Raw genomic sequence first — 17,626 nt, 5'->3', positions numbered from 1 at the left:
AGCAGATGCATTCGTTATAATCTACCAAAATTCTCTGGACTCTGGGGAGGTACCAGCGGATTGGAGAGCAGCTAATGTAACGCCTCTGTTTAAAAAAGGGGGCAGGCAAAAGGCAGGTAACTATAGGCCGGTTAGTTTAACATCTGTAGTGGGGAAAATGCTTGAAACTATCATTAAGGAAGAAATAGCGGGACATCTGGATAGGAATAGTGCAATCAAGCAGACGCAGCATGGATTCATGAATGGGAAATCATGTTTAACTAACTTACTGGAATTCTTTGAGGATATAACGAGCATGGTGGATAGAGGTGTACCGATGGATGTGGTGTATTTAGATTTCCAAAAGGCATTCGATAAGGTGCCACACAAAAGGTTACTACAGAAGATAAAGGTACACGGAGTCAGAGGAAATGTATTAGCATGGATCGAGAATTGGCTGGCGAACAGAAAGCAGAGAGTCGGGATAAATGGGTCCTTTTCCGGTTGGAAATCAGTGGTTAGTGGTGTGCCACAGGGATCAGTGCTGGGACCACAACTGTTTACAATATACATAGATGACCTAGAAGAGGGGACAGAGTGTAGTGCAACAAAATTTGCAGATGACACTAAGATTAGTGGGAAAGCGGGTTGTGTAGAGGACTCAGAGAGACTGCAAGGAGATTTGGATAGGTTAAGCGAATGGGCTAAGGTTTGGCAGATGGAATACAATGTCGGAAAGTGTGAGGTCATCCACCTTGGGGAAAAAAAACAGTAAAAGGGATTATTATTTGAATGGGGAGAAATTACAACATGCTGTGGTGCAAAGGGACCTGGGGGTCCTTGTGCATGAATCCCAAAAGGTTAGTTTGCAGATGCAGCAGGTAATCAGGAAGGCAAATGGAATATTGGCCTTCATTGCGAAAGGGATGGAGTACAAAAGCAGGGAGGTCTTGCTGCAACTGTATAAGGTATTGGTAAGGCCGCACCTGGAGTACTGCATGCAGTTTTGGTCACCTTACTTAAGGAAGGATATACTAGCTTTGGAAGGGGTACAGAGACGATTCACTAGGCTGATTCCAGAAATGAGGGGGTTACCTTATGATGATAGATTGAGCAGACTGGGTCTTTACTCCTTGGAGTTCAGAAGGATGAGGGGTGATCTTATAGAAACATTTAAAATCATGAAAGGGATAGACAAGATAGAGGCAGAGAGGTTGTTTCCATTGGTGGGGGAAGACTAGAACTAGGGGGCACAGCCTCAAAATACGGAGGAGCCAATTTAAAACCGAGTTGAGAAAAAATTTATTCTCCCAGAGGGTTGTGAATCTGTGGAATTCTCTGCCCAAGGAAGCAGTTGAGGCTAGCTCATTGAATGTTTTCAAGTCAAAGATAGATAGATTTTTAACCAATAAGGGAATTAAGGGTTACGGGGAGAGGGCGGGTTAAGTGGAGCTGAGTCCACGACTAGATCAGCCATGATCTTATTGAATGGCGGGGCAGGCTCGAGGGGCTAGATGGCCTACTCCTGTTCCTAATTCTTATGTTCTTATGTTCTTTTGTCCAAGATTTGTGTCAGCTGTTGTAACACCTTGTGACTCCATGTCAAATTTTGTTTGATAACGCTTTTGCAAAGCATCTTGGGACGTTTTGCTATATTAAAGGCACTATATAAATGCAAGTTGTTATTTACACAACTTGTATATACCTATACACTAGAATAAACAAATATGCTAGATGAGTGCGCATTTATCTTTTTTGCTGTATTTTACTGACATCTCAGAGGTAAACATTTTAGCCCAAAAGAAAAACACATTAAAATGGAACATGGTTGATTTAAATCGACTTGCTTATTAACACAGAGCTTTTCACTTCCGCAGTGCCTCAAAACAAAAGCTGGCTTTAAATGACAAGCTCATCAATCAGTCTTTATTCCATCCAATCCTATAAATCCATCAGAGGGCAAGATGGAATTGGACAGCTTCATCCTCGGCACAGAAAATTCACTGATTGCAGGGGGAAACGGGCTAGATCTAGTTCATCAGGTGATACACCAAGTTTGCACTCAGCAGCACTACAATTCACCTAGCCAATAAACAAACATTACAAATAGCCTCGTCACAGGACGGTGACTCAAAAAGCTCCAACCGCCAATGTTGTTATCACATTTGGGAAATTGTGCAGTCTGGTAAAATTTGACCCCAACCAAATCTTGATGAAATATAACCTGTGCTCACCAAGATAATTTCACGAAAGTCAGATTCTTTAAGCAGAAAAAAAAAAGCCAAAACCAGGGCAGCTCACTATCCAAAGGTGCAGGTTAGGGGGCAGTAAGGTGGTTTGTCCCCCCATGTTCATATTCTCAAGCTCTTCGGTTTCACTGGTGCCTACCATTTGTGTTCGGCTTACGCTTTTTCTATTGCTTTTTGGCCCGTTATACTTGCCATTAACACCACAAAGTAGGGAGAGGGAAGGAAGTTTGATCCATAATTCACCGGAGTCTCTCCTGTGCTAGTTCCGCCACTATGGATGGCATCAAGCAGAGGAAAATTCTCTCTCACAGGGAAGGAAAATCAAGAGTTTAATTGCCTAGCTGAGGCGGCCTGGAAAAAACAAAAGCAGAAGGGGGGTGGGGGGGGGAAAGAGAGAGGGAAGAGGGAGAGAGGGGAAGAAACCAGGGTGCTGGATACTTTTTAAAAAAAGTAAAAACTACTATAACTACAAAATGGAGATATTAGCCTCAATTCTCCTCGACCTAAATTGGGAACCTTTACAGGTGAAGTTTATTAATATCAATTCAACATTCTGCAAGCAATTCACACAAAGGCACTATCTATACTTATAATTACTCTAAATGTGTGATCACTTTCACCAAAGATCCCATTTTAATGTTACAATTCTTTTGATTATATTTTTGAACCGTAGCATTAGTATTCATGCCAACACCCTCTGCTCCTTCCCAAGCTGACAATGACTGGAGATGGGTAAGGATTGCACATTCCATTTCTTCAAATTAACTCAAATGATTGTGTTCTCAGTCATAGTCCATGGATAAAAGCTCGGATCAATTTTGAAAAATGTAAAATAATATATTGTAGGGCGAGTAAGATAAGGCAGATAAATTTATAGCAACACAAATACAATGATTTAAGCAATTTAAATTGTCATTTTTTATTTTTGTGCTCATGATCATCCTTCAAATCTTTGTTACACATTTGATTTATTATTTTCCTTTTCTCATTTCCCCCCACTCCGACGATGATACCATGTAGACATTTCAGTTACTAACCGCACATTATTCTCATCACATACACGATAAAGGATACACTGAATACCAATAAACTAATGTCCTCTAACCAAGCAAAGTACTTGCACAGTTCTATCACAGCAAAGGATAAATGATGGAGGGCAAATTAAAACTGAATTCCCAGTAGAAAAAAAATCTCCATTAGGTGCAATTAAATATTCTCAAAATCATCTGCACAGCTTCCCTTTTCCACACTGGTTGAGATTAAAAAATACAGTTCAGCTTTTTGCAAGATCCATGGCAATGCTCCCTCTGCCCCCTCCGCAATTAGCTGAACAAAGGCAACAAAGTTAGTTCCTCCTTGAAGCAGCTAATTGAAAACCAGAATTATAGGGCCCAAGTTTCCACATGATTTGCGCCTGATTTTTTTAGGAGTAACTGGTGGAGAACGGACTATCTTAGAAATCGCAATTCTCCACATTTTATTTTTCTGCAGTTCTAGTCAGTTAGAACAGTTTCACTTTGGAACAGAATTTTTTCTTCACAAGGGGGCGTGTCTGGCCACTGACGCCTGATTTCAAAGTTTTCACAGTGAAAACGTACTCCAAACTAACTTAGAATGGAGCAAGTGAAGATTTTTGTAGAACTGAAAAAACCTTGTCTACACATTAAAAAATCAGGCGCAGGTTACAAATTAGGCGTCCAGAACGAGGTGGGGGGGGGGAAGGGAACTCATTAAATTCTACAATAAATCCTTATTTATACTTCTACAAATATTATACAAATAAATCCAACCTGAATAAAAATTTATAAGCAAAGAAAAGATTAAATAAACCATCTTCCTACCTGTGTGAAAGTGATTCAGCCAGAGAGAATGCTGCAGGAAGCCTCACAAGTTGAGGCAGCCGTTCCCGCGGGGGGGGGGGGGGGGGGGGAGGAGACAGTGAGAAGGCTGCAGGAAGCCTCAAGTTCAGCAGCCATTCCCGACGGCGGGGGGGGGGGGGGGGGGAAGAGGCCGTCGGGAAACGACTGCCTCAACTTTGAGGCTTCCTGCAGCCTTCTCACTGCTGCAAGAAGCCTCAGTGCTGATGGCAATGTGCTTTTATTAAAAAATGTTCAAAAATTAAACAGCGACAAAGAACTACAAAAATGGCCGAGTGCCAATGTTTCCTTCACACTGCGCGTGCGCGAACGCTCCAACGCGCACGAGCAGGATTGACGGCAGGAAAAAATTAATTTAAATGGTACCCACCCCCTCCCACTTACAAAATCGGTGCGAGTGGTAGGCTCCGCCCCCCTGGGCGCCGTGCCAAGCAGACATGGAGCTGCAGGGCGCTCCAGAATTGTGCGTTTTTTTTTTCCGGCGTGAAAAACGGGCGCCCAGCTCGGAGGGGCGCCCGTTTTTTATCGTGTGGAAACTTGGGGCCCATAGTTCCAAAACAGCAATCCTGGATTCTGTCCTAAATGTTGGACCAGGGATGTTCATTCTTAGAATAAACCAGTACTGATCAATTATTCTCTCTTAGCCCGTACCATTCAGTTTGATTCTAGTCTATCGTGAGGCCACCACAGGCGATGTTCGCGCCAGCCTCACGGGTCGCGAACCATGCTGTACTCCGCTCGTGGGACAAAAATTTAAACGGAAGTGCGCGCCGTAATTTTTTCCTCCTGGCCGACTTACTGGCCCGGCCTTTCATGCTGCATTCAGCAGGGTCCGTGCCGTGATGGTGCAGCCCGGCACTCAGCTCCACGGTAGCACACTGGAGACCCTTCGCCCCACTGCAGAGCTCACAGCGTGCCCACCCCTTTAATGGAAGGGGCGGGTCCTGTGCTTGCACCAGCACTACGCGGGGAGGCCACATTGCGTTGCAACATGCGCGTGCTTACCGCCCCAGAGAGGAAGTGGAGTGCCCGACAATGCACTCCGCTTCCTCTCACGGATGGTAACCCTAATTTCGCGACTGGGGTGGGACTTCCACGCCAGGTGCAGGAAGTCCCACCTCACCTCGGCTGCCGCCCCCAATCGGAGCAATACTGAATTTCAACCCCTTTGTTTCTAGCATTCTGATTCCCAACTAATGATGCAAACATTCCAGCAGAAATCACATTTGTATTTAAATGGGAACATAGGAGCAGGACTAGACCATTCAGCCCCTCAAGTTTGCTCCGCCATTCAATTAGATCATGGCTGATCTGCAACTCAACTCTATTTACCCGCCTTTGCTCCGTATCCCTCAATACACTTACCCAACAAAAATCTACTGTTGTTAGTCTCAAAAATTTCAATTGACCCAGCATCCACAGCCTTTTGGAGCAAGAGTGTTTCCGATTTCCACTACCCTTGGTATGAAAAAGTGTTTCCTGATTTCACTCCTAAATGGCCTAGCTCGAATTTTAGTATGTCCCCTTGTTCTGGATTCCCCTACCAGGTATCTGCCCTTTTAAATCCTTGTATCATTTTAAATACCTCAATTAGATCACCCTTCAACTTATAAACTCGAGGGAATACAAGTCAAGTGTATGCAATCTGTCCTCAATCTAATCCTGTAAACCCCAGTGTCATTCTGGTGAACCTGTGCTGCCCAAGGCCAATATATCTGTCCTGATGTTCGGCAATTGAAGAGTACCCCAGGTGGGGTCTGACCAAGGCTCTGCACAACTGAAGCATCACTTCCTCATTTTGTATTCCATTAGCCATTATTTATGGCTTTTTGTACCTGCGATTTTTGCACATTGACACATAAATCCCTTTTTCTTCCACAGCTCCGAGTCTCGCTCTAGCAAGAAAATATTTTGATTTGCATCAGATCCACAGTGGATGACCACACTCGTTCCTCACATGGAATTCCAGCCGCCACAATTTTGCCCAGACTGTCCATGCCCTGCTCTTATCTACACAACTTACTGTGCCTTCTATCTTATGAATATGAAAACTGTTGCACAAAACCATACCAACGCATGGGCAAGAAATACACAATTACGGAGTTACATTGAAAAACTGTAGACACAAATTAAGACTTGCTAGATACCGGACTACATGAGTGGTTCTTATTGGTTGGTACACACATTCATATACATAAAATATATATACTTGTATATATTGTATGTATATGAATGTGCATCAACCAGTAAGAATCACTTGTGTACACTATATAATACATATATATATATATATATATAAAGTTTCAAGTAAACCAACATCAGCATTTCAAAAAGCTACCAGGCTATGCATCAATATACTGAATTTCACTTACCTGCCACTTCTACTATATCTCCAGGGACAAGCTCTCTGGCCTTGATCCTCTGTACACTCTTTCTGTCTTGTCGATAAACCTTCCCCATTTCGGGTTCATATTCTTTAAGGGCTTCAATAGCATTTTCTGCATTCCTTTCCTAAAATGGCAGATAGCGTGGAGAAAAATTGTTCATTATTTAGAAAATTGGTCAACAGATTTTCACCACATGCTGTACCTATACTTCGAACACAGCTTTTCACTGCAGAAGATAGCCAATGAGATTTTGTGCCAATGTTTGGAGTTCTACAATGTGAACTAGTGCCAATAAAAATAACCACGGAAGCCTGTTTCTCAAAACACATCATTGGCAGCATCCGCCATCACAACTAAAGACAAGGATTTTTGAGTGTATGGGAATAGCCAAGAATTATAAATTACTTCCTGTTTAATCTAAAAATAACACATTTGGCAAAGTTTAACTTTCAATCCACAAAAAGGGTTCAAATATGTTATTTCTCAGGACTACTGAAGCACTGGTACTTGTAGGAACAGATTATAAAAATGCCTAACTTGTCAAATTAGTATTAACTTTCATGACTTGGTGCTTTACGTATCATCCATCTTCTAAGCACATGTATTTTTACTCTGACTGCTCTAAAGCTTAATAACTTTGTTTATTCTTTTTGTTCATCCATCTTCCAGATGAGACATTAAACAGAGGTTCCATCTGCCCTCTCGAGTGGACGTAAAAGATCCCATGCCACTATTTCAAAGAGCAGGGGACTAATCCCTGATGTCCTGGCCAATATTTACCCCTCAACCAACATCATTTAAAAAAATAGATTATCTGCTCATTATCACATTGCTATTTGTGGGAGCTTGCTGTGCACAAATTGGCTGCCACTTTCCCTACAACAGTGACTACACTTAGAGTACTTCAATGCACTTTGGAAATCCTAAGGTCATGAAAGGCATTATATTAATGCAGCTGTTCCATATTATATGCATTAAAATGTAGATCTTATATGTTCTATAATTTTTTTTTTAAGTGGATGGATTGCAATGGTATTTCCAATTGCAAAACCTTTTGCTCCATTCACAACACTGAAAATTTCACTGCGTAACCAAACAATTTACAAAGTGGCCGCCTCAATGAGTAATTGCTCCACCCGATGCAGTACTGAATCACATGCACCAGCAAGGTTTTGATCCTTTGCCAAGTTGATTCTCAACCTGAATGGCAAGAGGGGCTGTGGTTAAAGAGAAGAGCATTATAAAATGGCTTGAACATCCCCAGACTTGTGGAAGGAGAGAGAGGAGAAAAAGGCCAATGATCTCACTCACTTTCTACTGAACTTCCTCATCACATATGGGCACATGGGGGAAAAAATGGAAGTAAGCTAGACAGTTTACAGTCAACAAGCTAGCTATGCCCAAAGGGAGAGTTTCCAAATGGCCTCTTCTTTTATCTCTTGTGAACAAGCAAATACTTGAAAAGGTTTTCTGTATGCAAATCTTTTGACTGTTACATGACGTTTCACACTCTTGCTTAATCAACAACACACCATACTTGGCCCACACAGGTGCTAATTGTGCCAAGCTTCCTAGAGGAGAGCGAGAGCGAGAGCGAGAGCGAGAGCGAGAGCGAGAGCGAGAGCGAGAAGGGGCGTCGCGCAGAGAGAGAGCGCGTGCTCGCGCGAGAGAAGGGGCGTCGCGCAGAGAGAGCGCGCACGCGCGCGCGCGCGAGAGAAGGGGCGTCGCGCAGAGAGAGCGAGCGCAAGAGAAGGGGCGTCGCGCAGAGAGAGCGCGCGCGCGAGAGAAGGGGCGTCGCGCAGAGAGAGAGAAGGGGCGTCGCGCAGAGAGAGCGCGCGCGCGCGCGAGAGAAGGGGCGTCGCGCAGAGAGAGAGCGCGCGCGCGAGAGAAGGGGCGTCGCGCAGGGAGAGCGCGCGCGCGAGAGAAGGGGCGTCGCGCAGAGAGAGCGCGCGCGCGAGAGAAGGGGTGTCGCGCAGAGAGAGAGCGCGCGCGCGAGAGAAGGGGCGTCGCGCAGAGAGAGAGCGCGCGCGCGAGAGAAGGGGCGTCGCGCAGAGAGAGCGCGCGCGCGAGCGAGAGAAGGGGCGTCGCGCAGAGAGAGCGCGCGCGCGCGAGAGAAGGGGCGTCGCGCAGAGAGCGCGCGCGCGCGAGAGAAGGGGCGTCGCGCAGAGAGCGCGCGCGCGCGAGAAGGGGCGTCGCGCAGAGAGCGCGCGCGCGCGAGAAGGGGCATCGCGCAGAGAGAGCGCACGCGCGCGAGAGAAGGGGCGTCGCGCAGAGAGAGCGCGCGCGCGCGAGAGAGAAGGGGCGTCGCGCAGAGAGAGAGCGCGCGCGCGCGAGAGAAGGGGCGTCGCGCAGAGAGAGCGCGCGCGCGAGCGAGAGAAGGGGCGTCGCGCAGAGAGAGCGCGCGCGCGCGAGAGAGAAGGGGTGTCGCGCAGAGAGAGCGCGCGCGCGCGCGCGCGAGAGAAGGGGCGTCGCGCAGAGAGAGCGCGCGAGAGAAGGGGCGTCGCGCAGAGAGAGCGCGCGAGAGAAGGGGCGTCGCGCAGAGAGAGCGCGCGAGAGAAGGGGCGTCGCGCAGAGAGAGCGCGCGAGAGAAGGGGCGTCGCGCAGAGAGAGCGCGCGAGAGAAGGGGCGTCGCGCAGAGAGAGCGCGCGAGAGAAGGGGCGTCGCGCAGAGAGAGCGCGCGAGAGAAGGGGCGTCGCGCAGAGAGAGCGCGCGAGAGAAGGGGCGTCGCGCAGAGAGAGCGCGCGAGAGAAGGGGCGTCGCGCAGAGAGAGCGCGCGAGAGAAGGGGCGTCGCGCAGAGAGCGCGCGCGAGAGAAGGGGCGTCGCGCAGAGAGAGCGCGCGAGAGAAGGGGCGTCGCGCAGAGAGAGCGCGCGAGAGAAGGGGCGTCGCGCAGAGAGAGCGCGCGAGAGAAGGGGCGTCGCGCAGAGAGAGCGCGCGAGAGAAGGGGCGTCGCGCAGAGAGAGCGCGCGAGAGAAGGGGCGTCGCGCAGAGAGAGCGCGCGCGAGCGAGAGAAGGGGCGTCGCGCAGAGAGAGCGCGCGCGAGCGAGAGAAGGGGCGTCGCGCAGAGAGAGCGCGCGCGAGCGAGAGAAGGGGCGTCGCGCAGAGAGAGCGCGCGCGAGCGAGAGAAGGGGCGTCGCGCAGAGAGAGCGCGCGCGAGCGAGAGAAGGGGCGTCGCGCAGAGAGAGCGCGCGCGCGCGCGAGAGAAGGGGCGTCGCGCAGAGAGAGCGCGCGCGCGCGCGAGAGAAGGGGCGTCGCGCAGAGAGAGCGCGCGCGCGCGAGAGAAGGGGCGTCGCGCAGAGAGAGCGCGCGCGCGCGAGAGAAGGGGCGTCGCGCAGAGAGAGCGCGCGCGCGCGAGAGAAGGGGCGTCGCGCAGAGAGAGCGCGCGCGCGCGAGAGAAGGGGCGTCGCGCAGAGAGAGCGCGCGCGCGCGAGAGAAGGGGCGTCGCGCAGAGAGAGCGCGCGCGCGCGAGAGAAGGGGCGTCGCGCAGAGAGAGCGCGCGCGCGAGAGAGAAGGGGCGTCGCGCAGAGAGAGCGCGCGCGCGAGAGAGAAGGGGCGTCGCGCAGAGAGAGCGCGCGCGCGAGAGAGAAGGGGCGTCGCGCAGAGAGAGCGCGCGCGCGAGAGAGAAGGGGCGTCGCGCAGAGAGAGCGCGCGCGCGAGAGAGAAGGGGCGTCGCGCAGAGAGAGCGCGCGCGCGAGAGAGAAGGTGCGTCGCGCAGAGAGAGCGCGCGCGCGAGAGAGAAGGTGCGTCGCGCAGAGAGAGCGCGCGCGCGAGAGAGAGAAGGGGCGTCGCGCAGAGAGAGCGCGCGCGAGAGAAGGGGCGTCGCGCAGAGAGAGCGCGCGCGAGAGAAGGGGCGTCGCGCAGAGAGAGCGCGCGCGCGCGAGAGAAGGGGCGTCACGCAGAGAGAGCGCGCGCGTGCGCGCGAGAGAAGGGGCGTCGCGCAGAGAGAGCGCGCGAGGGAAGGGGCGTCGCGCAGAGAGAGCGCGCGCGCGCGCGAGAGAAGGGGCGTAGCGCAGAGAGAGCGCGCGCGCGAGAGAAGGGGCGTAGCGCAGAGAGAGAGCGCGCGAGAGAGAAGGGGCGTCGCGCAGAGAGAGCGCGCGCGCGAGAGAAGGGGCGTCGCGCAGAGAGAGCGCGCACGAGCGACAGAAGGGGCGTCGCGCAGAGAGAGCGCGCGCACGAGCGACAGAAGGGGCGTCGCGCAGAGAGAGCGCGCGCGCGCGCGAGCGAGAGAAGGGGCGTCGCGCAGAGAGAGCGCACGCGCGCGCGAGCGAGAGAAGGGTTGTCGCGCAGAGTGAGCGCGCGCGCGAGAGAGATGGGGGAGGCGCGCAGAGAGCGAGCGAGCGAGAGAAGAGGAGGGCAGAGAGCGAGCGAGCCAGAGAAGGGGAGGGCAGAGAGCGAGCGAGCGAGCGAGCCAGAGAAGGGGAGGGCAGAGAGCGAGCGAGCCAGAGAAGGGGAGGGCAGAGAGCGAGCGAGCCAGAGAAGGGGAGGGCAGAGAGCGAGCGAGCCAGAGCAGGGGAGGGCAGAGAGCGAGCGAGCCAGAGCAGGGGAGGGCAGAGAGCGAGCGAGCCAGAGAAGGGGAGGGCAGAGAGCGAGCGAGCGAGCCAGAGAAGGGGAGGGCAGAGAGAGAGCGAGCGAGCCAGAGAAGGGGAGGGCAGAGAGAGAGCGAGCGAGCCAGAGAAGGGGAGGGCAGAGAGCGAGCGAGCGAGCCAGAGAAGGGGAGGGCAGAGAGCGAGCGAGCCAGAGAAGGGGAGGGCAGAGAGCGAGCGAGCCAGAGAAGGGGAGGGCAGAGAGCGAGCGAGCCAGAGAAGGGGAGGGCAGAGAGCGAGCGAGCGAGCGAGCCAGAGAAGGGGAGGGCAGAGAGCGAGCGAGCGAGCGAGCCAGAGAAGGGGAGGGCAGAGAGCGAGCGAGCGAGCCAGAGAAGGGGAGGGCAGAGAGCGAGCGAGCCAGAGAAGGGGAGGGCAGAGAGCGAGCGAGCCAGAGAAGGGGAGGGCAGAGAGCGAGCGAGCGAGCCAGAGAAGGGGAGGGCAGAGAGCGAGCGAGCGAGCCAGAGAAGGGGAGGGCAGAGAGCGAGCGAGCGAGCGAGCCAGAGAAGGGGAGGGCAGAGAGCGAGCGAGCCAGAGAAGGGGAGGGCAGAGAGCGAGCGAGCGAGCCAGAGAAGGGGAGGGCAGAGAGCGAGCGAGCCAGAGAAGGGGAGGGCAGAGAGCGAGCGAGCGAGCCAGAGAAGGGGAGGGCAGAGAGCGAGCGAGCGAGCCAGAGAAGGGGAGGGCAGAGAGCGAGCGAGCGAGCCAGAGAAGGGGAGGGCAGAGAGCGAGCGAGCGAGAGAAGGGGAGGGCAGAGAGCGAGCGATCCAGAGCAGGGGAGGGCAGAGAGCGAGCGATCCAGAGAAGGGGAGGGCAGAGAGCGAGCGAGCCAGAGCAGGGGAGGGCAGAGAGCGAGCGATCCAGAGAAGGGGAGGGCAGAGAGCGAGCGAGCCAGAGCAGGGGAGGGCAGAGAGCGAGCGAGCCAGAGCAGGGGAGGGCAGAGAGCGAGCGAGCCAGAGCAGGGGAGGGCAGAGAGCGAGCGAGCCAGAGCAGGGGAGGGCAGAGAGCGAGCGAGCCAGAGCAGGGGAGGGCAGAGAGCGAGCGAGCCAGAGCAGGGGAGGGCAGAGAGCGAGCGAGCCAGAGCAGGGGAGGGCAGAGAGCGAGCGAGCCAGAGCAGGGGAGGGCAGAGAGCGAGCGAGCCAGAGCAGGGGAGGGCAGAGAGCGAGCGAGCCAGAGCAGGGGAGGGCAGAGAGCGAGCGAGCCAGAGCAGGGGAGGGCAGAGAGCGAGCGAGCCAGAGCAGGGGAGGGCAGAGAGCGAGCGAGCCAGAGCAGGGGAGGGCAGAGAGCGAGCGAGCCAGAGCAGGGGAGGGCAGAGAGCGAGCGAGCCAGAGCAGGGGAGGGCAGAGAGCGAGCCAGCCAGAGCAGGGGAGGGCAGAGAGCGAGCGAGCCAGAGCAGGGGAGGGCAGAGAGCGAGCGAGCCAGAGCAGGGGAGGGCAGAGAGCGAGCGAGCCAGAGCAGGGGAGGGCAGAGCGAGCGAGCCAGAGCAGGGGAGGGCAGAGAGCGAGCGAGCCAGAGCAGGGGAGGGCAGAGAGCGAGCGAGCCAGAGCAGGGGAGGGCAGAGAGCGAGCGAGCCAGAGCAGGGGAGGGCAGAGAGCAAACCAGCGAGCAAGCCAGAGAAGGGGAGGGCAGAGAGCAAACGAGCGATCGAGCCAGAAAAGGGGAGGGCAGAGAGCAAGCGAGCGAGCGAGCCAGAGAAGAGTAGGGCAGAGAGCAAGCGAGCGAGCGAGCCAGCCAGAGAAGAGGAGGGCAGAGAGCAAGCGAGCGAGCCAGAGAAGGGGAGGGCAGAGAGCAAACGAGCGAGCAAGCCAGAGAAGGGGAGGGCAGAGAGCAAGCGAGCGAGCCAGCCAGCCAGAGAAGAGGAGGGCAGAGAGCAAGCGAGCGAGCTAGAGAAGGGGAGGGCAGAGAGCAAACCAGCGAGCGAGCGAGCCAGAGAAGGGGAGGGCAGAGAGCAAGCGAGCGAGCCAGAGAAGTGGAGGGCAGAGAGCGAGCGAGCGAGCCAGAGAAGGGGAGGGCAGAGAGCAAACGAGCGAGCGAGCCAGCGAGCCAGAGAAGGGGAGGGCAGAGAGCAAACCAGCGAGCAAGCCAGAGAAGGGGAGGGCAGAGAGCAAACGAGCGATCGAGCCAGAAAAGGGGAGGGCAGAGAGCAAGCGAGCGAGCGAGCCAGAGAAGAGGAGGGCAGAGAGCAAGCGAGCGAGCGAGCCAGCCAGAGAAGAGGAGGGCAGAGAGCAAGCGAGCGAGCGAGCCAGAGAAGGGGAGGGCAGAGAGCAAGCGAGCGAGTGAGCCAGCCAGAGAAGAGGAGGGCAGAGAGCAAGCGAGCGAGCGAGCCAGAGAAGGGGAGGGCAGAGAGCAAACGAGCGAGCAAGCCAGAGAAGGGGAGGGCAGAGAGCAAGCGAGCGAGCCAGCCAGCCAGAGAAGAGGAGGGCAGAGAGCAAGCGAGCGAGCTAGAGAAGGGGAGGGCAGAGAGCAAACCAGCGAGCGAGCGAGCCAGAGAAGGGGAGGGCAGAGAGCAAGCGAGCGAGCCAGAGAAGGGGAGGGCAGAGAGCGAGCGAGCGAGCCAGAGAAGGGGAGGGCAGAGAGCAAACGAGCGAGTGAGCCAGCGAGCCAGAGAAGGGGAGGGCAGAGAGCAAACCAGCGAGCAAGCCAGAGAAGGGGAGGGCAGAGAGCAAGCGAGCGAGCGAGCCAGAGAAGGGGAGGGCAGAGAGCAAACCAGCGAGCAAGCCAGAGAAGGGGAGGGCAGAGAGCAAACGAGCCAGAGAAGGGGAGGGCAGAGAGCGAGCGAGCGAGCCAGAGAAGGGGAGGGCAGAGAGCAAGCGAGCCAGAGAAGGGGAGGGCAGAGAGCGAGCGAGCCAGAGAAGGGGAGGGCAGAGAGAGAGCGAGCGAGCCAGAGAAGGGGAGGGCAGAGAGCGAGCGAGCCAGAGAAGGGGAGGGCAGAGAGCGAGCGAGCCAGAGAAGGGGAGGGCAGAGAGCGAGCGAGCCAGAGAAAGGGAGGGCAGAGAGCGAGCGAGCCAGAGAAAGGGAGGGCAGAGAGCAAGTGAGCGAGCGAGCCAGAGAAGGGGCACGTTGTTTCCATTTTACTTCTACCCTTTAATATATAGATGCCACTGTACGGCTAGATTATGTAAGGTTTGCCACCTTTATGTGCTCTGCCTTCGGTACTGCCCAGCTAATCTTCCAGAATAGAAAGGATTTAACTGTAAAACTGATTCTGTGACAGTAATATTAACTGAGACAACATTGTGTGCTTTTTAAAAAAATCATAAAGTGCCTTTACAAAAGTATACACAAACTGCTGTGAATTAAAATTTGACAGTCAGAGCACGTTATCAAACCTTTTCTCTCGTCATCCCTACTAATAAAACAATGTCAGTCAAAAGGACATCAAGACTGCCTTGCTGTGAATACAAATAAGACTCCTCAAACATGCACAATAAGGTGATGTGAAACGAACAAAAATGGTCGATTCCTTGAATTGAAAGGACAGATTCCCTTTTTCTGGCCCCCCACATCAAAGCAGAGATGCAATTGGCGACACAGTATTAATTCTTACTTGGTGTAGCAGGTCTGCACCAAGAGATTACAAGCATTCTTGATTCCTGCAACACCTTACAGACACGTTACCAGGCTTGGTAGCATTATATTTTGCTACTTTGCTTCATCACAAAATGAGTCTATACAATTACTTGAGTGGTCAGATTTATTTCAAATTTACTGCAACACAAAACATGTGAAATATTGCTAAGGAGGCAAATTTGGTGCACTGCAACATCAGAACAGGCTCGAGGGACGAATGGCCTATCCCCATTGCTATGCATTTGGTAATAAAAATGGGCTACCGTGGTGCAACAGTTAAACATTTGGATTTATTTTTGTGCTCAATTTCTACATTTCATAATTATGCAATCATTTTCAAAGCCACAGCGAACCATAGCAACCACTTGAACATCTCTCTTAGCACAATACCAGGGAATGTGCATGCTTTTTGTTCATCAAATTCATCTACTTAAAACACAGCCAGGGACCTGGTTTATGATAATTATATCTCGCCTCCAAGCTGTCTGTGGTCATATGGCAGATCCTGTCAAAGAATACCCCAATATAGCACAATGGCAAATAACTGTGGCAATGCCAGTGCTAATCAAACAAAATTCAATGGACTGTTGTGAACATTAAACCCATCCTTTTGTCAATAATAATCCTAGGTATAAGAAAAATAAGCCATTTTAAACTGTAGCTCATTACCTTTTCTCAAAGCAAATGTGAGGATTCTGCATTGAACTCCTTATTTCCACTTAAATCAAGTCATTAAACAAATATTTATTTTAGATTGTAAACAAGTTGAAAGGTTCAATTGAACCTGACAGTTCTTGCTGAAAATGACAATAATTTGTTATCCAAATTTGTACACCTCAATTGGTTTTAGAATGGGTCTACACAGCGATCGCATAACTTTCATGCGACCCAATTTAAGCTACCACTGCAAGATCTGTTGTTCCCTGCTTGACCTTCAGGAGCAAGTTTTTTTTGAAAAAAGACTATAGAGATACACTTGCTCTGTTCGCTTGGGAGAACTAGCAACATAATATATGCTGCAAGATCTCAGCTCAATGCTGAAGATTCACTTTTTTCGTGGATACATAAAAAGTGCAGTACAGAAGGCTGCCATTCAGCCCATCAGGCCTGTGCTTTTCAGTAAATCAGTTTAGTCTAATCTTATTTTTCTGCCCTTTCCCCATACTCTTTACATTCTGCCTTTTCCATCCAATTCCCTTAAAGTTGTGGTCTCTGCCTCAATGTTCATTTGTGATAAAACATTCATTCTAATAACTCTCAGAAATGGAAACAAACCTTGTTGTAGCACAGATCTCCAAGCCATATCACTACCTACACTCCATCAATCTTAAAGACGCTCACTACCCCAAGTCTTTGCTTTCTATCCCCTAGCCATGCAGCTACAACAAACCTCAATTTTTGTAACAAGTCTATTATCAAAATGTTTTCTGAAAATTCAGAAATACAGCATCCACTGCTTTCTATTTAACTACATCAATTCCCTCAAAAAAGTTTAAATTAGTCAAACATAACCTACCCTTTACAAATTTATGTCGACTGTCCTTGCTTTCAGAAATGTTCACCAATTTCAAGCCATGTTATGAACTCTAAATGTTTACCCTGCAATGGAGGCTAAACAAATTGGCCTGTAACTCCCTGGCTTACCCTTTTTTTTGAGCAGATGAAATTATGTAGGCAGAGAACTAGGCTAGATGCGAGAAGTCTTTTCTTTTCAGAGGGTCAATGCCCTTTGCAACAAGTTTCTGGCTGGTGCAGTGAGTCAGATGAGTTCATGACCGACGTTGACACAAGAGGTAGGTGGGGTGTTGGGTGAGGTGCCTCATGGAACTAGTTTTGATTTGGCGATTTGATCAGGAATTTTCTAGAACTGTTTCTTTGCTGAATTGGCCTGGGTTTTCATCCCAGCCCACCCCAACCCAACCCCCACAGGTGAGTGGGGAGAATTTAGGGTCAAGATGGTTCTTTGTAATAAGACGGTGGGACAGATTCAATCGACCAGCTGGTTTTCCTGTCCATCAGTTTTGTATGTTTGCAACACTTTGATTTATTCTTTACATCAGTGTAAGCACACTGATCACACCTTGTCCTGAATAACATCCATTTGTTTTGCTCAAAATAAAACTTGAAACTTTATGGTTCATCTTGTTTTCTCAAGAACAGAATGTAACATTAGGGAGGTTATTAGTTGCAAACAGGAACACTTTCATTAGCTGAAGTATCTGAACTTTGTAATTATAGTTCAACAACTTTTAAAATGGAAAAAATACTGCAAATGATTAAAACGTTCACCAATTCTGATGAAATCATCACACATTTCTGCTCACATTTCTCAATCGGCCCTCACCCATGTCAGCAAAACTGAACTGGATGAAGGCTAATTGCACCCAACAAGCCTCGCATTACCCTGCAATACTCTGTTCAAATGTTAGGACAACAGTTAGGAATGCAGGAAGAGAGGTGAATGGGGGCAAAAATACCGAAGAAGATCAAAATTCTGTCTGTATTTGAACTCTAAGATGTAGCTCTGGAAGTACAACCGAAAATAGAACGCCGCTCTACAACCAATCTTCACCTGGGAAAAATAGGTAGACTACCAATTTAAAGTGAGCTGCCTGCCATTCCTCACAGCCATGAACTTGATGAATACAGATGCAGCTCAAAATGCAATAGCTCAACGGTGCCTTGCTGCTGAAAAAACCAGAACCCAACATCTTATTAACAGTGCTCTTTGTCCCACATTATTATTTCCCATTATGCAGTTAAGTATCTTCCACTTTCTCAGCTACAGACTTGGAGAAAAGAAAATTGGACAAAGTCTAGGGAATAAAAAACAAAATATTAAATATATTTTCCCCAGGGAAGAATCCTGTAGGAACAAAGGAAAAGAAGGAGGCCATTCAGCCCCTTAAGCCTGCTTCACCATTCAATCAGATCATGGATAATCTGTACATCAGCTCCATTTACCTGCCTTTTCTCCAATGTCCCTCG

General features: G+C 51.2%; 1 protein-coding gene across 2 annotated transcripts in view; it reads right to left on the bottom strand.

Moving 5' to 3' along the window:
* LOC139268952 (sarcoplasmic/endoplasmic reticulum calcium ATPase 2) overlaps nt 1-17,626 on the bottom strand; it is a 111,028-nt gene that overhangs the window by 72,852 nt on the left and 20,550 nt on the right. For both annotated transcript variants that reach the window (XM_070887837.1, XM_070887836.1), the window contains exon 5: nt 6,478-6,616. In XM_070887837.1, coding sequence (XP_070743938.1) covers nt 6,478-6,616 — 139 coding nt within the window. The remainder of the gene's footprint in view (nt 1-6,477; nt 6,617-17,626) is intronic.

This window comes from Pristiophorus japonicus, chromosome 8 (assembly GCF_044704955.1).
Source record: "Pristiophorus japonicus isolate sPriJap1 chromosome 8, sPriJap1.hap1, whole genome shotgun sequence".
In the NCBI taxonomy this organism is placed as follows: domain Eukaryota; kingdom Metazoa; phylum Chordata; class Chondrichthyes; family Pristiophoridae; genus Pristiophorus; species Pristiophorus japonicus.
The sequence above is the reverse complement of the archived record's forward strand: the minus strand, read 5'-3'. Positions and strand labels throughout refer to the sequence as shown.